Here is a 26922-nt window from a genome sequence, read left to right on the forward strand (position 1 = left end):
AAACTCACCTAGGCTACAATGGGGACAATTTTGCTGTCTTAATGATGTGGTTTTAACGCGCATATGAAATGGGTCTATAGGCCCTTAACCTAGTAAGATCTCACATAAAACCAATGACATCAAATTTATATACAATCCATAAATGAATGTGCAGTTTGTATCTGTGTGGTGTGTATCTGTGTGGTGTGTATCTGTGTGGTGTGTATCTGTGACTACAAAAACAAAGGCTGCACCTCTGAGAAGCATGTTTTTAATCTGTAAAAATTGGGCTCCAGTAAAAAAAATATACATATTGAAATTTACTCAGTGCTAATTATAACAACTGGACCTAAGGATTCAGATAATAGGACCAGCCTGCAGCAGTGTAGTGACACTATTCTGCAGAACTACAGCTAACTTCTTGGAGGTTCGATTTAACAGGGGACTAGTAGGATGCTGGTCTTGAAGGTGGTGGAGTTGACTCTCCTGGCTGTCAGCAGTGAAACCACAATCCTCACAGACGTAGAGTTTGGTTCTGCGTTCCTTATAGGCATAATTCTGCTGCACGCCATGGATCTTCTTTAGGTGTGACTCCAGTGAGCAACGTTGCGTAAAGGCTTTTTCACAGAGGTGGCATTTGTATGGGCGAACACCTATGGAGGAGGAATTTGTTTAGGGCGCTTCTGTTGTTTTACATTTATTTGTAAATAGTCTCACCTATAGTTTGCTGAAGGCCCTTGGGGCTAGAAGATGGACATTGCTTCCCTTAGTCTAAGTAGCTGACAGATGATAATGGCAGACAGAGAGGTCTAACACTGTTATAAATATACTTTCTTTTATATAAAAGGATATTTATGTCACACTAACCCAATCACTTGATACACACTCTTACCAACATTGTCCTCTTCACATTGTCTGGAAACAGCTGAGGGAGGGGTTTGCATCTCATTTTAAAGGGAGATTTTACTGACTATGGATTCAAAAAATAAAAATATTTAGTATGGATTTATATTCTTACTAAGGGAGCCTACTATAACTTTTCATGACTCTTTTACAACTGGAGGCTACTGTTTCACTCTTGGTTTCAGTCTTTGATTGAAATAACCTCATGGATGCTTTTACTCACTCATATAATACAAATAACAGATACAGCTACTAATTTTGGTACCTATAAATTTGAGTTTTCTAGTTTTCCTCAAATTAGTCTGTGAGCTGGGTTTGTGACCCACAAATAGTGGTCTACAATTAATTGGCCCACTACAGGTAACAGTGGAGAGCACTGCGATAGCCTATTGCAGCAGGACATTTCACTAAACAGACCTATCTTGAAGGAGAAGAAATGGTTCCATCACTGGGAGCACTAAATGTTAGGCACCACCCAGCTCTAAGTCTGCTCTAAGGTGCAGATTTATCCAAGTGTGAAATTAGGAATCACCACAGAAAAATCCCCCCACTCTTTATTGATCCCTTTGGGAATTTTAGAAGCACGGATAAATAAAAATGTGGAATGAAAATGACAAGAACAAAAAAACCTTGAATTTTTTTGTTTTCATAACAATTTTCATGCACTTACAAATGAATAAACACCAGAAAACCTGTAACACCACAAAGGAAATAAAGATTGTTACAAACTGCCTAGGACGGCTCCCATTGGCTTTTAGGTGGCGTAGTTTTTTAAGTTTTCGTGTAAATAGCATAATCCACAATTAAGAACCACAATTCGTGAAATCAAAGGCCTAAAGTCTTATAGACTTGGCACCTATTTACGACTTATTTTGTACATATCAATAGGAGAAACAACCAGACTGTTTGCAAAGCAATAATTTGCCAGGTTCAAGCAGGTTATTTTAGAATGGCCTGTTGGGACATTTATGCACCCCCAGTCTGCAAAAGAGATTTATTGGCTTCTTTTGGTGAAGTTTGCTCAGGTTCAGTAACACACAGCAACCAATAAAAGTCTCGGGCTCTTTCACATGAGTATTTGCTTGCGGTGGAGTTTTCATGTGTTCCACTGGAGGGGAATGCATAAGTTAACACAGCCCTGTATTTCCTATTAGATTGTACTCACTGTGCGGCAGGTAAGGGCCAAACACAGCTGGAAGTTGCATTGCCTTTATTGCGACTGCATGCTGAGCAAAACGGATGGGCAGCTTGGTTGTCTTGCCCAGTTATATATTGATCCCTTTAATTCATAGTCATTCCAGCAAGTGACCTCTGTCTGTGCTCAAAGAAGAAGGAAAGTTACAATCACTGGTGGGTGCCAAAATGTTAGGCTCTCCCCAGTTATTGTAATCATTTACTGGAAACCCAGCCGGGGTGTATGCAAGTGAGCATTCCTCTTTCTTCTTTGGTCTTTGTGCATCAGCAGTAGAGTGAAAAGCCAAACTTTAATTAAAAAAAGCTGATTTTATGGCTCAGTTGTATGCGCCAGCCCCAGGATCGCTGCAAAAGGAGAAGGAAGGAAGAGGTTTGCTCACCTGCATTTACCCTGAGCTGGTGCAGTTTTCAGGTAAGCGATTACAATCACTGGGGGGTCGGGGGTGCTAACATTTGCCACCCCTAGTGATTTAGCCTTTCCTTCTCCTTTAATGCAGTGGTTGGAGCCGCTTAACTCCATCTAATTGCATTGCATGGAATGCTGTGTCTGCATAAAGTATCAATATAATCTTCATATGTACGTTGCTTTTATATTACTTTTATATATGGCTAATGTGATACGCATACTGCAGAGTGTGTGTCTGTACAAAAACAAGGCACTTCACAATGGCCAGTTCTTAGCAACTTTTTAGTTGGTCTTTATTTTTTCTCTTCTGACTCTTTCCAACTTTCAAATGGGGGTCACTGATCCTCTCCAGCAACCAAAAATCTGATCCTCTTTGAGGCTACAATTTCATTGTTTCTTTCTATCTTTCTATTCAGACCCTCTCCTATTCATATTCCAATTTCTTATTCAAACCACTGCATGGTTGCTTGGGTAATTTGGACCAAAAAATTCCAAACTGTAGAGTTGCTGAATGAAAAGCTTAATTCGTTCAAAATATTAAAAGATGAAGATCAGTTGCAAATTGTCTCAGAATAGTACTCTCTACAACATGCTAAAAGTTAATTTAAAGGTGAAGAACCCCTTTAACTCTACGTACATATCTGAGTACTTTTTGTTCTTTTATTGCTGGCATTGTATACAGCAGTGATCCCCAACCAGTGGCTCAGGGGCAACATGTTGCTCCCCAACCCCTTGGATGTTGCTCTCAGTGCCCCCAAACCAGGGAGTTATTTTTGAATTCCTGACTTGGGGGCAAGTTTTGGTTGAATAAAAACAAGACTTACTACCAAATAAAGCCCCCTGTAAGCTGATAGGGTGCATAGAGGCCCCTAATAGCCAATGTTCGCCCTTATTTGCACATGAACTTTTATGGTGCTTGTGTTGCTCTCCAAGTCTTTTTAAATTTGGCTGTGGCTCATGAATAAGAAAGGTTGGGGATCCCTGGTATACAGTCTTAAAGACAGAGGAAGGGCCCAGCACCATTCTAATTTAGATATCTGACATTTAGTTTCCTTTTTCTGAATCCTTTCCCCTTTGCAGTCCCCTCACCTGTATGGGTGCGTACATGCCTCTTCAGGTCAAACGTGTCGTTGAAACCTTTCCCACAATGCTCACACCGATGCCTCTTGACCTCACTGTGGCACTTCATGTGGCGGTTCAGCATGCGTTGAAATGAGAAGCTCTTTTCACACAAAGCACAGTGAAAGAGTAATCTTTGCTCGCCCTGCGAGAGACAGAAAAAACAATGAACTATACATACTAATAGATGCCTGAAAAGTAAGCAAAAGTGACATACCAAAACAAGCAGCCCAAAACAATAATAGTGATTCTGGTTTGTTTACATACATGTGGGAGTAAACAGAAGCATTAGAGAGAAAATGTTACTGGGGAGGAACTGTGGATACCATTTGCCTCCTGATTCCTGGGGAAGAATATTTTTCCTGACACTGCCCAAGGCAGATTACTTGCCAGCAGTGTTCTACGTCTGTCTCTAAACATGTAACTCATTCCAGGGGATAAAAGCTGAAGGAAGTGCCTGACATACCTGCTTATGCCGACATAGTTTTATGATATCACTGCAGGGGCTTTTAGCAAATTCAGTAGTGGCTACGTCTGTCTGACTCTCCGGGATCTTGCCATGAACCTTTCACAACTGTGCCACCTGTTAGCTTTTTGCAAGAGCATTATGGCACAATAATAAGAAGCCACACAGCATCTGAGGTAGAGGCGATCCTTATGTCCATTTCCAGCTACAGATTACTTGCTATTGGCATCCATACTAAGGGGCCAATTTAGCAAAGTGTGAAATTAGAGCTCACCACACTAAAATTTCCCCACTCTCAATTCATTCCTTTTGGAATTTTAGAGGCCTATAAAATGGTGAACTTTTACCCACTGATAAAAATACCTCTAAAAATCCTGTAGGAATGAAAGGAAAACTATCCCATGTAGAATGAATACTTAACCGACAGTGACCTATTAAAGAATATGAGCCACCATTTTGTGCAACCTCAGAGATCATATGACCAAAATGATGCAGCTCTAACGGTAACAGGAAGAAGTGTGGAAGCAAAAGGCAGAATTCTGACCATTCATTGGCTGATGTGGCCTAGCATGTATGTGTGCTTTGGCTTGTTTGTGTGCCCTTAATTCTTAAAATGGAAATATTCTATTTAGGAATAGCCAATGGCACATACTACAAAAATATATTTTATGAAAATGGTTTATTTAGATGAAGCAGGGTTTTACATATGTGCTGTTTTACATTGTAGGTGGTTTTTCACGGTGAGGGCAGTGAGGCTGTGGAATGCCCTTCCTAGTGATGTGGTAATGGCAGACTCTGTTAATGCCTTTAAGAGGGGCCTGGATGAGTTTTTGAACAAGCAGAATATCCAAGGCTATTGTGATACTAATATCTACAGTTAGTATTACTGGTTGTATATATAGTTTATGTATGTGAGTGTATAGATTGGTTAGTATAGGTTGTGTGCTGGGTTTACTCGGATGGGTTGAACTTGATGGACAATGGTCTTTTTTCAACCCTATGTAACTATGTAACTATGTAACTATTGTTCAGGGTTTAGTTTTCCTTGAATAGCGAGTGGGGGAATTGTGCTGCATTGAGCCCATTCACTTTGATAAATCTGCCCCTAGGTGCTGCTAGTCACCTCAAACCCACATTTATTGCTCAAAAACACATTGATGCACATTTCCATATAGTAATAAACATTGTAGGAGGCTTCATGGCACTTCCCATTGTCTTTATGGAAGAAATACATGGCAGATATTGGTATCTCCTGCAAGGTGAGCAAAGGTGGCCATACACGAGCCAATTGTAGCTGCCGATATCAGTCCCTTGGACCGATTCGGCAGCTTATCGGCCCGTTTAGGGGCAGGAACAACAGGCCTGCCCTACCGATATCTGGCCTGAAATTGGCCAGATATCGATCAGGCAGGTTCAAATATTTAGGTCCGCATCGGCTCGTTGATCTGGTCCCTGAACTGACTGTGCCCATTGCCACCGTTATAATTTGATTGTTTGACCCCAGGTCCAAACAAGCGAAATAGCCTACATTTGCCCGATATTGCCCACCCGTAGGTGGGGATATCGGGAGAAGATCTTCTCACTTGTCGGCCTCACCAAGCGAGCGGATCTTAACGTGTATGGCCACCTTAAGTAACTAACTGTTTAATGCTTTTCTAGTTAGGTGTGAATGTAATTGTTATTAGAAAGAGAATCTTGCTTTTCAGCAATGATGTTTTTGACCACAGAAACTGTCAGCTAATTAACAGACCTATGAAGTAGACCAATTACAGTAATGAATGGAGTTTTAAAACATTTTCTATCATTCTATCCCCCTCCCACCTGAATCATAGGAACTTTGTCTTGGGTTCCTGGTGCTTGTTCTTGCCTTCCTTCTGTCACTTGGCATGAAGGGGAATTTGACACACAGCGGAGGTGATGAAGTGACAGGTCAAGAGCCTCCTCATTGTCTAACTCGGGCTCTGCCTTCTGCTGAAGCACGTATCCTAGGCCCACTGTGGAACAAGAGAGGGATTAGATTTGTATATTAAGGATGTAGCTGAGCTGTGTGTTGGTGTACATGCCTGGACCCTATTGCATGCTTACAGTAATATAACAGCTCTGTTTGAAGTTTCAGAGCAGTCACACATATTCGTATTAATGTGCCATGTAATAACAACATGTAATACTTGATCAGTGAGATCAGATTTTGACGTTAACCAGCATAGTTAACTGCAATAACAAATTAAACTGGTGACCATTAATCATGACCTTGACTTTTCCCATGATTATTTGCATATATATGAAAAATCTCAAGTGGGTTGCTCACAGTAGGTCACAAATCACAGTAAAAAAAAATCACGTGCACAAAAATGACAAAATTAGGCATTAAAATGAGTAATATTGAACAATGATCTCCCATCTGTCTTTGTTATAATATGCAGATTCACAGGATTGGTTTTTCCATTAATGTTGTTCAGATTAACTTTTTATGTTCCACTAGATGGACCCAGAGGTTTAACCTGATTCACATGAAGAGGCAGTAAAGCGAGGACACTATGTACAGTACCAACACTGCAGTCAGTTGCTATCTCATCTTTTTGAGACTTGACACAGAAAACACAACGTAACTACAAAGGAAGTGGCTTATTTTCTAGAAACTGAAGAAGTTATGAAATTGTTATTATGTTAATTGTTATTGTTGTTTATGTTTTCAAACGATCAAAACTAACAGTTTTCATTGACAATTTCTAGGAAAATTATCCTGACTAGTGATGGGCGAATTTTTTTGCCAGAAATGGATTCACCGTGCAACAAAAAGTTGTCACCTGCGTAAAAAAAATGATGCACGTCTAAAAAAAATGTTTACTTTTTTTAGATGCGAAACGATTCGGCGTTTTGCGAATTTTTCACCATTTCACAAATCTTTTGACAGATTTGCGAATTTTCCGGTGAAGCGAAACAGCACAGATTCACTCATCACTAATCCTGACTTAAGAATTTTGAACAAACTGGACTGGAATGAATCCAAAAACTGTATATATGAACCATGAGTATATATTTTTACCAGTAAAATCTGCCCCTAAGCTCTTGATCCCACACCTCTGCCGTCTAAGTGGTGTAATGGGTCCATAGTATAGATGTACTAGATCCAGAAACTGGTTGTAGATTGTAAGCTCTTTTGGGCAGGGCCCTCTTCACCTCTTGTATCGGTAACTGATTGCTTTATATGTCACTCTGTATGTCCAATGTATGTAACCCACTTATTGTACAGCGCTGCGGAATATGTTGGCGCTTTATAAATAAATGTTAATGTAATGTAATGTAATGTTGTAGATTCTGCCAAATACCGAAAGAATTCTTACTGCAGAAATGAATCCAAAGTTGTGAGAGTTCAGAGCACAGATCTAAATATGCAATAAGCATTTGGATTATGTTTGGTCCGGTATTCAGCAAAATATTCTGTAGATGGTGTGATTTTTGTCCAGATCCAAAAATTGTGAATTGATACATGCAGATTTTAGGGATCCCAGCAAATTAGCTTCCAAACCCTAGAGAAGGGAACCCCTGAAGATCTTTCATTCCAAAGGTTGGAAGGGCCCAGCAGTGATTTTTTTTACTTCCTACTGCATGGATTTGCAGCGAAATTCCATATTTCGCCATCAGCAAAAATTTGTGGTTGTGTCTAAAAAGACGCTTTGCGTAAAAAAAGGGCATGGTCGTATCAAAAAAGTCGCTTGGTAGCCATGTTGAGACTTTTTCGCAGTTTCGAGAATCTTCCATTAAGTGAAACAAGACATCACTAGTTAAGAAGCAGGGAAATACATCTGGGAATCCAGTCAGTTATTTAAGAAATCATTGAGCAACATTTCAATTTGTCTACAGCAGATTCCAAGCCGAATCACTGGCTTTACCAGCTTGGGGTAGTGAATAAAACTTCCCACCCATTAGGAAATGTATTTTGCACTAAACTTTACATGATGTGAACCTAGATAATCTATGAACCTAAGAAATGGGTTGACTTGTCCTTTAAGCATGTAATATGGAATTTAAAGTATTTTCTGGGAATGAGGAAGTGCACATAAATGCTGCTTAGTTAGTATACAAAATGAATGTTCCTTTTCATGCATTATGTAGGCATCATTTAATACAGGTACAGAACCTGTTATCTAGAATACTCGGGACCTTGGGTTTTCTGGTTAAAGGATCTTTCTGTAACTTGGACTTCCATACTAAAAAATAATGTAAACATTAAATAAACCAAATAAGATTGTTTTGCCACCAATATGGATTCATTAAGCTTAGTTTAGATGAAGTACAGGTATGGGACCTGGGGTTTTCCAGATAAGGGATCTTTCCATAATTTGGATCTATGTACCTTTAGTCTCCTAAAAAATTATTTAAACATTAAACCCAATAGGATTGTTTTGCCTCCAATAAGGATTAATTATATCTTAGTTGGGATCAAGTACAAGGTTTTATTATTACAGAGAAAAAGGAAACCATTTTTAAAAAATTTAATTATTTACTTATAATGAGTCTATGGGAGATAGCCTTTCCGTAATTTGGAACTTTGTGGATAACGGGTTTCCGGATAACGGATCCCATACCCGTACAAAGTACTGTTTCATTATTACAGAGTTAAAGGGAAAAACTTGATTTATTTGTTTAAAATGAAGTCTATTGGAGATGGCCTTCCCATAATTCGGAGTTTTCTGGATAATGGACGCCATACCTATATTTAATTCTCTTTTCAAACTAAAGGTTTGCAATGACCTCCATCTCTGTTAAGTATCATATGTTTACGTTTTTGTGATTTCTGAATTATTGTTTCTATTTTGCTTCTCCTTCTCCAAAATATTATTGGCTGTGATGGTTACAGATGCCCCTAAAAACCAGAAACCAGAAAATGCTGGGGCTAGATTGGTGTTTTCAGTTTTTGAAAGTTATCTTTTCTATTTAGCCCTTAGATCAGTATCTGCATTTTAATAGTAATCATTCTATTTAGCCCCTAGTCATCTTCAAATTCTGCCTGGTTCCTAGTGTAACTAGGACCCTAGCAACCAGATAACAGTTTAAATGTCAAACAGGAGAACTGCAGAACAGAAAGTTAAATATTTTATTATCCACAAAGACAATATACTAAATGTATTTATTTATTTATGACTAGAATGAAATTATTTTCCCAGTGAATGGGCATGTTAAATTGCTAAAGTATATTAACAACTCAGGGTTTAGGACCTGACTTCTAGTAGCCTAAAAAAACAAGACATTATTACCTATAATAGGATATTATAAGACTTCAGCTACTAAGGGATGAACAAAGTTCTTAGAACTGAATCTTTCTAACTAGGGATTTTTTTAGCATGTTGTGCCTGTAACCATCCTATTATACCATTGTCTAGTATGATATTTTCAAAGACACATTTGTAGGATGTATGCACAATAACAAACGACATATCTCCGTTTCAGGATATGAAACTATAATAGCCAGGAAAAATCCATTGATAGCTGAATAGCTATAAACAGATGAATACACAACGACATACAAGGATTTATTCACCTGGCACATATACATCTCCTCTGTCCTCATCAGGCACCTCTCCCCACTTCTTCTTTGCTGAGTCCAAAAATGTTTTCTTCACCAGAAATGCCCTAGGCATCTTCTATCAGTTTAACTTCTCAGGTATCCGCCACAGTAACGGTGTGCTCTTTTACACAACTCCAAGCTCTATCTGTTCTGGATATCGGGGTAGTAGATAGGCCTATAAAGTGCACTATTTGCTTTGTCTTGTATAGTTACATATTTTACCTATATCAGTTAAAGTTAGAGTGACATACAGCTATGTTTAGTAGCATTCCAGCTATTATGCCCTCTGCTTTAAACCCACTGAGGATTAGAAAACAACATGCAAAATAACCAATTATCCAAAAACAAGGTCCAAGAGATAAGTTACTTCGGGTCCAGTATGAGGTAGAGTTAGGCAAATACTGTTCCAGAAGCCGATAAATTATCCATAATATAATGTATTTTCCTTTATTATGTTCAGTACAGGTTAGTTGTAAATTGAAATAATATTTTATATAGAATTTATAATATTTTCAGATAATTCCTGTTCCTGGTGCTCTGAAAGATAAGTCTCCTATGAATGTGGCAAAGTCTTTTTTTTATTATCCCCAGTTATGTAACTATTTCAGGGGGAAAAAAAGCAAGAATAGTTTCCTTGATTATATTCAGGATGATATGAAGGTGTGATATCAATTCCTAATATTTAGGAATAAAATTGGAAAAATACTTTGAAATATGTTCTGGTATCGTTATATCCTAACGTATAATGAATGTTCCGTTGGTTCTTAGCTCAGTTTTTCTTCCAGTCAATAGGAGATTTCATAAAAATCCAGTCTTGCCAAAAAAAAAAAAAAAAAAGAATTTGGGAAATGCCGGTTGATAGTCTGAGATGGTACTGACCTCTTTCCTTCTAATAAGCCCAAAGGCTGTTCTCATGCTCTGGTAAATCTAGATTGTATTTTCCAGTTATGTCAGTAAATGAATAGCGAATCTTCATCCAGAATAAAATAAGGTCATTGAGACAGGAAAGCCATTATCTTCAAGAAGTTGTTATTGAGCCTGGCCACTCAAAGATATTATTAGTTGTAGCCCAACAGCTGGAGGGCTGCAGCTAGCTCCCCCAACTCCAGGAATTGACCTTTCTGGTCCTGGATGAGCATTGATGAAGTCTCAAGTGCCTGCACTAAAGGAACAGGTTGTGAAATAACGGTGGTGGGAGGATCCACCAATGTACTTTTTTTTCCTCGTTGTCTTTCTTCCCCTGACCTGTTCAACCAGTTCCAAAACCGCTTGGAGTGAGTTGGAATTGCTTTAAGGGAGGAGATGAAGATTGGTGAGGTGGGGACATGGCTTCTGGGTGGGAGCCGAAAGGACCCACACCCTAACCCGCATACACATTGCCATATTAAACCTTGGTAGCAGAGGTAGGGTGTATGAGTCTGCCTGTTAGAAAAAGGGTGTGTATGTTATCTTGTGGTGTGAAAACAGTGACACACTGCTGCGTTTATTTGCTTTGAGAGAAATATGAAATATGTTACTTAATACTTCTAAATGTTACTTGTACAAACTATAGATTCATAAGATCTACAGTACTTCTTCCCTCTGTAAGTGCAAACTCTAGCACATAAACTACCCCCATTCTTAATTACATTACTGTAGTAGGGGTCTTTCACAAAATAACTGAGCCTCTTATTTTGTCCATATGGGCAATGATAGCTGCCTAGTATGCAGAATGTTGTGCAAAGTTCTCTTGTGATACATAATCAGAGAGAACAAACTATACACTTGGGCCATCTGCCCAAATAACCACTTACAGCATTATATATAATTCTAAATGGGGGACATACCCTGCGATCGTGGGGGGCCCAGACCACGGGACCGGTTTCTCTATAGCCACTAAATGATTGTGAGCCTGGTGTGGGTAGACAGGCACGGGCACTCCTTTGTACGCATGTCTGCCAACAGTAGGGGCAGGTAGGCTTTCGTGCGCCACTTGACAAAGTGCGCTCCCCCCATCACAATGTCATCTTGCATGTGGCTGTTTGTTCATAAACGTGAGAAAGCGGGGTGATGGGAGGAGGCGAGATGGCTGCCTAGGGTGCCCAATCAGCTTACTAAAGCAATGGTTAGCTGATATGATACATAAGCATAAGAGAGTAGTATGAGAGCAACTGGAGTTATAGACTCCCTGAGTAAGGCAAAGTGCATGGCACCAAATGTTAGTGATGTTAGTTAAAGGGATTCTATCATTATTCTTTTGGTATAGATTTTATTACTATATTACATTGTTCACATTGCAAATAATTGATTATACCATTTAAAATTGTATTCTTGAACCAACAAATGTATTTTTTTAGTTGTAATATTGGTGTGTAGGCGCCATCTCAGTGCATTGTGCCTGAGTCTGAGCTTTCAGAAGGAGCCAGCGCTACACATTAGAACTGCTTTCAGGTAACTTATTGTTTCTCCTACTCCCATGTAACTGGAGGAGTCATGAGATGGACATTGATTTTTTACTATTGAGTGCCATTCTCATAGGGAGCATTTTTAGCAATGCAGGTTGTTAGGGAGCTGTTACATTGCTACCTTCCAATTGCTTTGCTGAATGGCTGCTGGGAAGGAAAGGAAGGGGGGGGGATATCACTCCAACTTGCAGTGCCGCAGTAAAGTGTCACTGAAGTTTATCAGAGCACAAGTCACATGACTGAGGGCACAGGGGAAATTAAAAACTTGTCTAGCCCCATGTCAAATTTCAAAATAAAATATAAAAAAATTTGTTTTAGAAAAACAGATTTCAATGCAATATTATATTGGAGAAGCTCTATTAACTGGCGCGTTTCATAAAAAACATGTTTTTCCTTGACAGTATTCCTTTAATTTGAGGACAACTTACTTTTCTCCTAAGTCAGTTGCAGTTTTCCCCACAGACTAAAGTTTTCATTTGAAAATGTAATAAACAATGAGACGTTTTTCTCATTAAATTGAATATGGCTCAATTGGCAAACTGGAATTAGGAGATAAGCCTTTCTCATCAAATCAAATCTGGCCCATTGTGTTGGGGAGTCAATTGCTTTATCCATAAACACTGGCCAAAATGCTGATCTTTTAGCTTTTACTTCAAACTTCTAGCTGCCGCTAGCTACTAGCTCTAGTGCAAAGTGTGATGTTCCCGAAAGGAAAAACAAGATGTAACAGTGGAAGGTAAATGCACCCTAAATGATAAAGCCCACTGCAAAATCCATATATCAATTCTGAAAATGCTTACGGTACTAGGCAATATGACCTTAATGAGAGGTTATTATTCATGTAACTTTTGTAAATGAATTCTTAGCATATAGGGTGGATATCAAAACATCATGAGAAGGGCTGTAATAATTATAGGGTGGTGACAATTAATGGAGTAACTGGTTTTCAGTTTACTGCTCTTGTAACAACATGAAACTGGGAACAGTTATTAGCGCCTGTTATTGTTGCGGATAACAAGTCCCAGTTACTTGCACTCCTCCCTCATAAAACACTGATTAAGCCTACAGTTTTAATCCAAAAACCTTGGCAGTTTCCCACTTTTCAGTATCTTATTTCTATTTCCTTCTATGTATAATACATTCAAAAGAAGTATTTTTGTCAGTATAAGAGTTTTTAAACTAAAAACATAACCTAACAATAACTGATAGTTCCTATTTGTGTCAGGGATACATGCAGTGTACTATAGTTCTTTAAACATTTTAATAAAAAAAGAGTACATGAAAAAAACACGGTAAAGTGGGGGATGGGTGCACCACCTTCTTAACACTATTGGGCAGATTTATCAAAACTCACCCATGTTCTATTCATTTCTTTGGGATTTTTATAAACATATTTATCAATGGGTGAAAGTTAGAGTTATTTGTCTGTTACACATTTATATGAGATATATATGTTAATTCAGATTTATAATTGTAGCCCTTTTGGGCCCTTTTCAGCAAGCCATGGCCCAACTGGAACCTCTGCCTAGGTTTGTAAGAGCAGAGCATGTTTCAGCTGTTTAGAGCAAACAGGAGGGCTCATTTTTTGCCTGATGCTTTTACAATACCTATCTGATCCCCATGTTCCTCTATGAGGGGGCGGCCATATTTGTGCAGCAGTAGGCTGTTAGCATTAGAAGCTATAACTAACAGGCTGAGAAGGGACAGTCGGGTTGGCAAAACAGTCAGGTTTAGGGACTCCAAGTAACAATTACTTACAAAAGCAGCACTATCAGCGAAAAAAAGATCATGAGCATTAATATTTTAAAGAGTAATTTTTTAGTGCCAGTATCATTTTAATTCAGAAGGATTTGGGGATTTTTTTAGATAAAGTTGTGTAACTCTAGGTAGTATTACTCTAGTAATACTCTACTCTAGTACTCTAGGCAGTATTACTAAATCCAGCCATACACACACTGATAATATCGTACGAAATCTTAATTCGTATGATATTCGTTGTGCGTGTGGCGGCTCCTTGAGGCGACCGATACCGCAAAAGGCTGCGGATATTGGTCGACATGTCGATCGGGCAGGTTAAAAGATTTTAATCGGGCACCATTGAAGGCACCCAAGCAAAATCTACGTTCAGGGCTGGATCGGCAGGTGGAGGTAGAATTTCTATTGTTTCTACCTCCATATCTGACGATTCAGCCCTGACCAATGGCCGCACAAAAGATCGGAATTGCTATTACGCGTATGGCCTCCTTAAGTGGCTACTAAATAAAGTGCTGTCTTTCATAACAAAGGACATTAACAAAAGGATGATTATGCCCCTTTATAGGTCCCTGGTAAGGCCTCACCCTGAGTATGCAGTGCAGTTTTGGGCTCCAGTCCTTAAGAAGGATATTAATGAGCTGGAGAGAGTGCAGAGACTGCAACTTAAACTGGTAAAGGGGATAGTAGTTAGTTACATAGTAGTTAGTTACATAGGGTTGAAAAAAGACCTGTGTCCATCAAGTTCAACCCATCCAAGTAAACCCAGCACACCTAACCCACACCTACCAATCTATACTCACATACATAAACTATAAATACAACCACTAGTACTAACTGTAGATATTAGTATCACAATAGCCTTGGATATTCTGATTGATCAAGAACTCATCCAGGCCCCTCTTAAAGGCATTAACAGAATCTGCCATTACCACATCACTAGGAAGGGCATTCCATAACCTCACTGCCCTCACCGTGAAAAACCACCTACGCTGCTTCAAATGGAAGCTCCGTTCCTCTAATCTAAAGGGGTGACCTCTGGTGCGTTGATTGTTTTTATGGGAAAAAAGAACATCCCCCAACTGCCTATAATCCCCTCTAATGTACTTGTACAGAGTAATCATGTCCCCTCGCAAGCGCCTCTTTTCCAGAGAAAACAACCCCAACCTCGACAGTCTAACCTCATAGTTTAAATCTTCCATCCCCTTAACCAGTTTAGTTGCACGTCTCTGCACTCTCTCCAGCTCATTAATATCCTTCTTAAGGACTGGAGCCCAAAACTGCACTGCATACTCAAGGTGAGGCCTTACCAGGGACCTATAAAGGGGCAAAATTATGTTCTCATCCCTTGAGTCAATGCCCTTTTTTATACAAGACAGCACTTTATTTGCTTTAGTAGCCACAGAATGACACTGCCTGGAATTAGACAACTTGTTATCAACAAAAACCCCTAGATCCTTCTCCATTAAGGAAACCCCCAACACACTACCATTCAGTAGATAGTTTGCGTTTATATTATTTCTACCAAAGTGCATAACTTTGCACTTATCAACATTGAACCTCATTTTCCAGTTTGCTGCCCAGTTATCTAATTTTGTCAAATCGCTCTGCAAAGCGGCAGCATCCTGCATGGAACTTATAGTTTTGCACAATTTAGTGTCATCAGCAAAAATAGAAACAATACTGTCTATGCCCACCTCCAGGTCATTAATAAACAAGTTAAACAGCAAAGGCCCAAGGACTGACCCCTGCGGTACTCCACTAACCACACTGGTCCAATTAGAAAATGTTCCATTTACAACCACTCTTTGTACTCTATCCTTCAGCCAGTTCTCTATCCAATTACAAATATTATGTTCTAGGCCAATATTCCTTAATTTGATCATTAACCTTCTGTGAGGTACTGTATCAAACGCTTTAGCAAAGTCCAAGTAGATGACATCAACTGCCATTCCAGCATCAAGGTTCCTACTCACCTCCTCATAAAAGGCAACTAAATTAGTCTGGCAAGATCTGTTACGCATAAAACCATGCTGGCACAAACTAATAGTATTGTGAACTGCAATGTATTCAAGTACCCTATCCCTTATTACCCCTTCCAAAAGTTTTCCTACTACTGATGTCAGACTAACAGGCCTATAGTTTTCAGGCTGAGAACGGGATCCCTTTTTAAATAACGGCACCACATTAGCAATCCGCCAGTCTCTCGGCACCATGCCAGACCTCAATGAATCCTGAAAAATTAAGTGAAGAGGTTTGGCAATCACAGCGCTCAGCTCATTTAATACCCTGGGATGAATCCCATCCGGCCCTGGACCTTTGTTTACCTTTACATGTTCAAGTCTCTTTTGAATTTCCTCCCGAGTGACCCATGCGTCAGTAGCTAAATTACTAGAACTGGGCATATTACAAGGGAAGCCTTCATTATCTGGCTCCTCAGATGTATAGACAGATGAAAAATAAGAGTTCAAAATTTCAGCTTTTTCCCCGTTCTCATCAACCAACGTACCCCCCCGTGATAATAAAGTTCCCACCCCTTCTTGCTTCATTTTTTTACTATTCACATAATTAAAAAATAATTTTGGATTCTTTTTACTCCTAGCAGCAATATCCCTTTCCATCTCTATTTTAGCTTGCCTGATAGCTTTTTTGCATGCTTTATTTGCTTCCTTGTACCTGATGAAAGTTTCTGCTGTCCCAGCTAACTTGAATGCCCTAAAAGCACGTTTTTTCTTACCAACCTCGACAATAACACTTTTATTCAGCCATAAAGGTTTTGCTTTGCGATGCCTCTCCTTGCTTACTAGGGGGATATACTGTTGCGTATACCTACAAAGCAATGTTTTAAAGATGTTCCATTTTCCTTCTGTGTCTAACCCCATGAAAAGCCTTTCCCAGTTGACACATTGCAGAGATGCCCTTATACTGGCAAAGTCTGCACGTCTAAAATTGAGTGTTTTAGTTACTCCCTTATAGCGCTGTCTCTGCAGCATTATCTCAAAGGAGACCATGTTGTGATCACTGTTCCCCAAATGCTCACCCACACAAATGTTAGAGATAAGTTCATTATTATTAGAAATCACCAGGTCCAAAATAGCGTCATTCCTAGTGGGTTCTTGAACTGCCTGAAATAAAAAGTTGTCATTTAGCATATTTACAAACCTACTAGCTTTTTCTGACTTAGCCACCCCATTACTCCAGTCAATGTCCGGATAATTAAAGTCCCCCATAACAACAACTTGACCCAGTTTTGAAGCCTCCTCCATTTGCAACAATAGCTGGGCCTCATCCCCCTCATCTATACGGGGTGGTTTATAACATACACCAATGATCATTTTCTTTGTGACCTTCAGCCCTACTGAAATTTCTACCCAAAGAGATTCGACGTTTTCATTGGTAATGTCTTTATTACATGGCTTTAAGTCTGACTTTACGTAAAGACAAACCCCTCCACCCTTTTTAATCTCTCTGTCCCTCCTAAAAAGTGTATACCCATTTAAATTCACAGCCCAGTCGCATTTATCATCCCACCAGGTCTCAGTGATACCTATTAAATCATAATTTTCAATACATGCAATAGCTTGCAGCTCCCCTAATTTACCCGACAAGCTACGCGCATTAGCCAGCATGCAGCGGAGATTATTACTTCTCCCTCTGATGTTTACATTAGCTAAGGGAGAATTAGAGCTAAGGCAATTATGAGACTGCTTTCCTTGTAACGGAAGCTCCTTATCTGATAAACTATATGCCCCCCTCACTCCTCCCCCACAACCCTTTGCTAGTCCCCCTACCCCGTCTACACTAATTTTCCCATGGAATTCTAGCTCACCCACCCCCCCCTTGTCTAGTTTAAACACTCCTCCAACCTCTTAACCATTCTCTCCCCTAGCACAGCAGACCCCCTTCCATTGAGGTGCAATCCGTCAGGGCTGTATAGATTGTACCCCAAGGAAAAGTCAGCCCAGTGCTCTAGGAACCCAAACCCTTCCTTCCTACACCAAGACTTTAGCCACGCATTTAGCTCCCTAAGCTCCCGCTGTCTCCCTAAACTTGCACGCGGCACCGGCAAAATTTCCGAAAAAATGACATTGGAGGACCTTTGCCTAATCTTAGAGCCTAGATCCCTGAACTCACTCTTTAAAGTCCCCCACCTACCGTTCATTTTGTCGTTAGTACCGATATGTACCAAGACAGCCGGGTCTTGCCCAGCCCCTCCCAATAATGTGTCAACCCGATCAACCACATGCCGAACCCTGGCACCAGGAAGACAGCAAACTGTCCGGTTGAAGCGATCCGCTTGACAGATTACCCTGTCCACTTTCCTAATGATCGAATCCCCTATAACCACCATCTGTTTAGGCCTAGCTCTGCTCTCCTCCCCACCACTACTAGTGAAACTGGTCTCCCGGCTGTTAGAGAGATCAGCCTCACCTAGAACCGCCAATCCAGAGTTCACACTCCCAATGGATGGAAGATTTAAACTATGAGGTTGGACTGTGAAGGTTGGGTTTGTAATATCTGGGGTGAGGGGACATGATTACCCTTTACAAGTGTGTTAGAGGGCATTATAGATAGATAGCAGGGGATATTTTTAGATTTGGCCTTTTTAACAGGATTTGGATTCGCCCGAATCCACACCGAATGCATGTTTATTTGTCGCATAAACATGGAAGCTGAAAATCCCTTGCTGCGCGCACAGTGTCTTCGTTTGCATTTGCAAATTAGGATTCAGATTCAGTTCAGTATTCGCCCAAATCTTTCACAAAGGATTCGGGGTTCAGCCAAATCCCAAAATAGTGGATTCGGTGCATCCCTAGTTAAAATCCTACTTTGGAAGGAGAAAAAATGACTTTTTGAAAATGTAAAAGATACTCTAGTTCAGGGGTCCCCAACCTTTCTTATCTGTGAGCCACACTCAAATGTAAAAAGAGTTGGGGAGCAACACAAGCATGAGAAATGTTCCTGGGGGCACCAAATAAGGGCTGGGATTGGCTATTTGGTAGCCCCTATGTGGACTGGCAGCCAACAGGAGGCTCTGCTTGGCAGCACATCTGGTTTTTATGCAACTAAAACCTGCCTGCAAGCAAGGAATTCAAAAATAAGCACCTGCTTTGAGGCCACTGGGAGCAACATCCAAGGGGTCGGTGAGCAACATGTGGTACGGGAACCACTGGTTGGGGATCACTGCTTTAGTTTATTAAAAATTACCCAACATTTTCAGTTATGAATAAAAACTTTTAACATTTTGCACTGTACTTTTTGTTCTTTAAAGCAAAACTATACCTTCAGAATGAATACTCAACCAACAGGTAATGTAAATCATTAAAGGGATCTATTTTACATCTCTTTTACATTTTTTACCTAGAGCTATCTTTTCGTGATGGTCTGTGTACTCCCTCAGAGATCACCTGACAGGAAATAACACTACTCTAAAATAACAGGAAGAAGTATGGGAATAAAAGACAGAACGCTATCCATTCATTGGCTGATGTAACCTAGCATGCATTTGAGTCCTTGGTTTGTGTGTGAGCACTGTGAATTGTACAAGCCAGGGTTTGTCCCTTAGTACATGAAACAATTTTCTATTTAAAGGAACAGTTCAGTGTAAAAATGAAACTGGGTAAAATGAATAGACTGTGCAAAATAAAAAATATTTCTAATATAGTTAGTTAGGCAAAAATGTAATCTTTAAAGGCTGGAGTGAGCAGATGTCTAGCATAATAACCAAAACACTACTTCTGCGTTTAACTCTCTTACCTCTTAGTCAGTGATTAAGGGGGGGGGCACATGGGACATAACTGTTCAGTTAGTTTGTGAGCCTACAGGTCAGATTCAAATGCCATTATGTTAGACAGCTACCCACTCCAACCCTTATAGATTACATTTTTGGCTATAACTATCTATTTTACCCAGTTTGAATTTTCAGGGGTATGGTTTCCCTTTAATCTTCATCTCTGTACTAGTTCTTTTTAATTGCATTTAAAGTTATTGCATTTTGGCTACACTGATTCATACCAGCTCTTTTTGTTTTGCGACATGTTGGCTGGCAGTGATAAACCTGATTTATCAGGGAATTATGCAATGAATCAGTTACTGCTGTGGATATACACCTACAAGTATGGGGAAAAGGGAGGTGGCAGTTAGGCGGGGGTTTGGGGGTTGTGAGTGCCAGAGGGAGAAAAGGGTGTAGAGCGGAGAATTGAGCCAGAAATACCAGACCAGTGAAATACTGGGAAATATCAGTATAAACATAAAGAATACAGTGTAATCTGAAGAAAAAAAGATGAGGGCGCAGAGAAAATTCATAAGTAGGGACATTTCTGTAATGAACGTCTCACATTAGGTGGCGCTCTCTATGGAGATGACTGGCCTGTGGTGGCTAGCAGGTAAACCGTGAGCCGTCCAACACACCACATTGACAAAAACTCTGAAAAATGCTTGGCAGCATCTGGCTAATCCATGTTTTTACTACAGCCACCCTCTTCATTTACTCCCTCATGAACCCATGTGAGCAACCAATCAGATGTTCACTATAGAACAGTAAGGGCTCATATACAAACTCTGGGCAAATTTGCTTCTCAGCAATAACCTGTAGCAACCAATCAGTGATTAGCTTTTTTCAGCCAGTTGCTGGTAGAAAACTGAAAATAATTGATCACTATAAGTAACTGCCCAGTTGCAACATTGCCCAGTGTTTAGAAATGCCACTCCCCCAATTGACTAGTAATTACTATTTCCTTATATTGATACTTTGCCCCAGTTGTTTCAGTTTCCACTATGTCACTGAAATAACCCTTCTGCATATATTGTAATGTGACATGCAAGAACTGAGGGATATAGGCAGATATAGGTACAGGGATGAACAGCTAATACAAAATGTAGCCTAAACTGTGAGATGCCCAGGAATTTTGCACCCATTTGCACTAGGGAAAAACAACTTGTCCACTGTAATATGTCATTGTCACACATATGATATACGTTTTTTCTACTCCAAAATGTATTTTCCACTTCAAAAATTTAAACATAAATAAAAAGAACTGAAAGCTGGAGAAATCAGTAAAATGATAAATAAAAATATAGAAAGAAAATAAAAATGACACATATAGATTTGCAGACTGGAAAAATGGATTTGAAGTTAAGAAGACAATGAATGCTTATGGACACAATAAACTACGGGGCACATTTACTAATGCACGAATCCGAATCACGAATGGGAAAAAATCGTATTGGAAACGAAAATTTCGGAAGATCGCAAATATCACGAAAATGCTTACGAAAAAATCGTATTAGTCACGATAATATCGTATTGGCGATCCAAAAGTCACTAAATTTTCGTACCGAACAATTGTAAACAGCCGTAAAACCTTTTTGATTTTTTCGTGCAAACGTCCGAAAAAGTCGTGTGGCGTACGAAAAAGTCGTGCGACATACGAAAAAATCGGTGAAAATACACTCGGAGTTCGTGCTTTTGTAAATGTGCCCCTACATGTATAATAAAAATTATAATCAATTACCATTAGTGTACATACTTTTTGTAAGAATAATAAAGGACTTTCCCAGTTACTTACCTGGTTAATATGTTCATCTTCTTTTCTAGACGCTCCTTTTCATAAATATTTTCAAACACTGTAAGAAAATAGAGGATATTCATTTCTTAATGATTGTACAATAACTGTTGATAGCTGTATAATGTATTATATATAAGTTTGCAACAATAAAAGACAATTGGAATACAAAAATAAAGAAAGAATGCTTATGGAATATAATATATCTGTCTGTCACATCTTATTCTGAAAACAAGGATATTAATATGAAGTTGGTTTCTTGTACAGCAGCCTCTACTCTGCTCAGAAGGCTTTCCTCTATATTGGTGCATTGTTGGTTGAATTTACTGCCATTTAGCCACCAGAGCATTGATGAGATTGGACATTTATGTTGAGCGATCAGGCTTGGTTCTCACTCTGCATTATTTCTGTGTGAAATATGCCTTGAACTTGGGGTCATTATTGAAGTTTAAATGTTTCACTATTGCAGTAAGCAAGAAAGTGTCAATAATGTTATTGTACACTGTAACATTTGGGTTTGCTTTACTGGAACTGTAGCCTAAACCATGAACAACAGACATGTTGATTGGGAAGCACACATTTAGGGTTTTCCTTGCATCCATTAAATGGTTTGGTTTTTCTTAGGGCTGTTTGGGTCACAATTGTCTGTTCAGATTTCAGCCTTGTGAAAGCTGGCCAATCAAACAAAAAGAGGTAGTTGAACTAAAAGAATGTGCACAAGTTGAAAGCGACAAGTGGAAAACTTCCTCCACTGAAGCACCTAGTGAGTCAAGCTACGTAACAGAATTTTATATAAACTGTTACATCAGTTATACGCTATACAATGGTTTCAATCTGGAGTAGGTTGACTCACTAGGTGCTTTGGTGGAGGAAGTTTTCCACTTAGTGCACATTTTCTGACACATCATTTTGGTTCTCATTTAGGTTGGTGATTACGTCCTGTCACACTTTTATATAGTGTTTGGTGGCACTTCCTTCATCTGACAGTTACAGGTCTAGCTTTTGTAATAGCATCTTCTAGGAATGTGAGACAGTGAGGAATAGCAAGAGCAGCCTGTGCTCCAACAAGAATTGATAAATGGAGGTATCTCCCTTCTAGGCTCTGCTTGCCTAAGTAAAGGGACCACAGTACTGAAGAGGGATTTAGGTTATATTCATTTCCCAGATGCTGATTTCTGCCAAGTTCAAACTAGGGGTAGGCAGCAGAGACATATGCCTTTATGTGCAACAGTGTGTGTGTGTGTGGGGGGGGGGGGGTGTTGGGCATGTACCTTTTCTGCCTGCACTCCCCTAATTTCTGCCCTGAAGGATTTAAAACACTAACACTTTGAGCAGTCCCCTGAACTCACCAGCCCCTCCTCCCACTCGTCAGCGTGCGCATGCATGTTTGTGTACAGATGGGGGGCGGGGAGTGTGCAAAGGTTGCCCAGGGTGCCCATTTAACTTAGTCCTGATTTCGCCTGTGCGTGATCCAGACCACATTTGTTGTAAACCTTAAACCTACCAGGCCTTCTCCACAGGGTGTCACTGCCTATGTGTGATTGACTGCTCTTATTTCAACACCACCTCAGTTGGAGTATAATCCTGTGGTATTTCACAATAAAGTTGCTTTTGTTTGCAAGAACCTAAGGCATCCTCTACTTTTATTTTACATAATAGCAAGAAAGGTGTAGTTTCACAACGCCCTCACCATTCTCTTCCACTTAGCAAAGGCAGTTCTGGGGGAGAAGGTCCAGTGTGACCAATGTTCTACTGTTCACTAGCTTGGGATGGCCTGTTTTAGCCAAGATAGGGTTACTCATATATTGTATTGCTTCCTCTACATTATCCATCCTTTCTGCTGTAAGAACAGCTGCCCAGCTGGTAGAGTAAATAGGAACTTTGCAGCCAGATACAACGGCCAAGCACCCATCAGTTTTAAATTATACCCCCAAAGTTAAACTACTTCTTTAGACAGGGTGCACTGCATAGTGTAGACTTATTTCTATAATGTTTAAACATCTGCCTGCTGAAGTAAAAGTGAGACAACTGTAGAACTCATTAAATTATATACACTCCTATCAGCCCTAGGGTGCAAGCTGGGTTGATTATAATGTTGCTGTGGCGTGCAGTCAGGTGTAAAATAGTTCCCACTCCTTTCTGTAGCAACAAGGAACATAAAAACCAGCACAAAAACAAATCTGCATTGATAACATTTAAAGGGAACTCCGACTTTCAAAAATTTGTTAAAGAGTCCCACACAACACAGAAACTCACAATATACCTATCACTGTAATCTGTTCCTTCAAAGAGGGGAGAAGGCTAACCACCTAGAACTGGGGCCATGCCAAACCCAATGCATCAGGGCCACTCTGAACATAAGTAGCCATGTCTACTTATGTAACCTGCTTTTATTTCACTTTGTTATTCTTTTTATTTTATTGTTATAAATAAAAAAAATAAGCCTTTAAAAAAAGGGGGGGGGGAGAAGGGACTAAAACGCTCATGTTACAAATTGTAACAACTTCTCCACAGCTTAAGGTCCCCGTACACAGGCCGATTCTAGCTGCCGATATCGGTCCCTTAGAACAATTCGGCAGCTAATCGGCCCGTGTATGGGGACTGCCGACGGCCTGCCCGACCAATATCTGGCCTGAAATCGGCCAGAACTCGATCGGGCAGGTTAGAAAATCTAGTCGGATTGGGGACCGCATTGGCTCGTTGATGTGGTCCCCGAACCGACTGCCCCATTGCCGCCAATATAATGCGATCGGTTGGCCCCAGGGCCTACACGCTCCCCGATATCGCCCACCCGCAGGTGGGGATATCGGGGAGAGCAGAAAGAGCAGAAACTATCCATAAAGAGCAACAAAATTAGGGATGCGCCGAATCCAGGATTTGGTTAGGTATTCGGCTGTCAAACACCGTAACCCAGAACAAAAGCCAAGATCCCGGTCAGAGCTCACTCTTCAGCCTATAACAGCCACCTTTCACTTCCGGGGGGGGCCCTCCGCTACTCGGGTGCCACCAGGACTTATTGTGAGATAACCAGGCCAAATGTTCTGGGCAGGCTAGGGAACCTAGCGTTAAAGCGAAGTTAGGGAGAGGAGACGAAGGTGGAACAGGCCGAGGTCAAATCCATGCAGGCAACGAGGCACAGAGTCGAGATCCACAAGGCGTAATCAGGAAACAAGCAAAGGGTCAGTACAGGCAGCAAAGAGCGAAGTCAAGGGCAGGCAAGGGTCAAAACACAAAGTGGCAATCAGAATAGACAGAATCAGGAAATAGGAAGCTAAACCGAAGTTGGGCGACAAAATTATGCATTAAACATTAATTAAACCTGATTGGATTGTTTTGCCTCCAATAAAGATTCTTAGATATCTTAGTTGGGATCAACTACAATGTATTGTTTTATTATAACAAATACATAGGAATTCTTTTTTAAAAATGTTAATTATTAAACTGGAGTCTATGGGGGATGGCCTTCCTGTAATTGGAGCTTTCTGGACAATGGGTTTTTGGATAACGGATCTCATACCTGTACATTTAAGGTCACCTTATTTACTAAAATCAATTTTTTTTTCTTTGCCTTTTTAAAAATCCAGATATAAACACAATAGTTACAGTAAGGATTATTTTGGGCACATTTTTGGGCAGATATTGTCAAACACAAGAACTTGCAGGACAAATCCCATTAGTCAATGGTATTGTTTGGCACTGAGCATTTGAGCCAAGTGCCAAGTGGCCAGAATTGTCCTGTGTGCCAATACCATTACAGTTCTTTTATTATTGGTTATATTATTATTATGTTATAATCATATAAACAGACCTCCTTCACTTGTAAAACATCATAAACAGCATGCATGAAACACATGGATATGTTTACTCAAACATCTTGGAATTTCTCTGAAAGCAGGGCGCCAGGTGGGTTGATTAGAACATATTCCCCTACAGAACATCAGGGAATAGATTTACAAAAACAATTTATGTATATTTTGTCCTTGTTCTCTGCAGACCAGGAAACCATTGACAAGGAAAGAAGGTTTTATAAGGGCAACGATAAAAACCCCAAGCTGACTAAAACTTTTGGCAACTTCTTTCAGGCTTTCTTGGCATTCCTGTGCTGACTCTGTGTCAATTTTCTGGTGCCATCTTGGCAAGGGTCATGTAAAGGCAGGCCTGTGGGTAGGAGCACAGTTTGGCACCTAAACATAAACACATGAACAGTCCACGAGGTGCACATTCATTTTGGAGCAGCTGTCCTTTGGGTTGACCTCTGGGTAGGAAGGGTGGTGTCCAATGGGAGGCATTTATACCCAAGGCCCCTCCTTGGTGGCAAGTTTTGGTTGAATAAAAACAAGATTTACTACTATAAGCTGTGTGCATAGAGGCTCCCTAATAGCCAATCTTAGCCCTTATTCGGCACCTCCATTAACTAATTAGTGCAAAATGCAGTATTATCCCATGATAACATCACTTGTGATTGGGGCAGACTAAAGTGACACATACCATTGGTAATATGTGCACGGTGCAAGATATGAATTGGATATGCAATAGGTAGCACGGTGATGCTTGCAGTGCAACCAATAGAATGTAGTTAGATGCGATAGGTAATTAGCTTTGATCAGTCTCGTGCAGACAGAATAATGAGAGTAAATCTTAATTAGCTACTCTTAGTAACTACGCTTGTGCAAATTTGCAGCTTCCTGCATTCAGGTATTCACATATCTTTGTTTGATGATCAAGGATTGGCCAGATAAAAAAACATAAATTACTCAGTCTAGCGCACCAATTAGTGGGGAGCCCAAAATGTTAAAATCCTATTTGTCACATGATAGACCATCAGAGATATATTAGGATTTCCTTACCTAGACCTTTTCTTCTAGGACCCGTACTCTTTGTACAGACGTCTCTGGGTTAAATATGGACACCCATGATGTAAGGACAATAAGGACAAAACTCCAAACGGCTGACTCCACCCTTCCCCCCCTTCTTTCATAGCCCTAGCACTTCCTTCTTCTACAGTTGGTTTCAGTTTTTAATCCGTTCTTGTATAATAAATGCTGCCAGAAAAATAGACAGCAACAAAAAGAAAAAACTTGGTTTTATTCATACGTGCTTGCATTGCTGATTGTTGCTGACAGATACTGAGGCACATTTATCAAAGTACGATTGTTTCTGAATACAAAAAAATATTATTTTTTCTAAGTTTTCGTACTGTGCATATTTTTTGCGACTTTTTAGTTAATTTGCGCAACTTTTTCGTACTTTGCGACAATTTGCGCAACAATTTGTGTTCAACAAAATCGTATTTGTTGCTCCGAGTACGGATTCATTCAAGCTTCGGCATCGTGACTTTCCTTGGGCCAGGTTGGAGCTGCAGAGTGCCATTGAGCCCTATGGGAGACTTTCCTTGGGCCAGGTTGGAGCTGCAGAGTGCCATTGAGCCCTATGGGAGACTTCCCTTGGGCCAGGTTGGAGCTACAGAGTGCCATTGAGCCCTATGGGAGGCTTTCCTTGGGCCGGGTTGGAGCTGCAGAGTGCCA

The 26922-nt window shown here is 40.1% G+C and overlaps 1 protein-coding gene across 2 annotated transcripts in view; it reads right to left on the reverse strand.

Annotated features, from left to right (window-relative positions):
- Positions 1 to 234: 234 nt before the first annotated feature.
- ovol1 (ovo like zinc finger 1) overlaps positions 235 to 26922 on the reverse strand; it is a 38581-nt gene continuing 11893 nt past the window's right edge. The window contains exons 2-5 of one of the 2 annotated variants that reach the window (XM_012962399.3): positions 21401 to 21458; positions 5889 to 6061; positions 3572 to 3746; positions 235 to 632 (exon numbers count right to left, since the gene is read on the reverse strand). In XM_012962399.3, the coding sequence (XP_012817853.1) occupies positions 337 to 632; positions 3572 to 3746; positions 5889 to 5897 (480 nt within the window). In that variant the 5' untranslated portion in view covers positions 5898 to 6061; positions 21401 to 21458 and the 3' untranslated portion in view covers positions 235 to 336. Of the gene's footprint in view, positions 633 to 3571; positions 3747 to 5888; positions 6062 to 9609; positions 11386 to 21400; positions 21459 to 26922 lie in introns of those variants that run through there. The other variant, XM_004913686.4, reaches the window with a different exon arrangement.

Source organism: Xenopus tropicalis, chromosome 4, assembly GCF_000004195.4.
Source record: "Xenopus tropicalis strain Nigerian chromosome 4, UCB_Xtro_10.0, whole genome shotgun sequence".
Lineage (NCBI taxonomy): Eukaryota > Metazoa > Chordata > Amphibia > Anura > Pipidae > Xenopus > Xenopus tropicalis.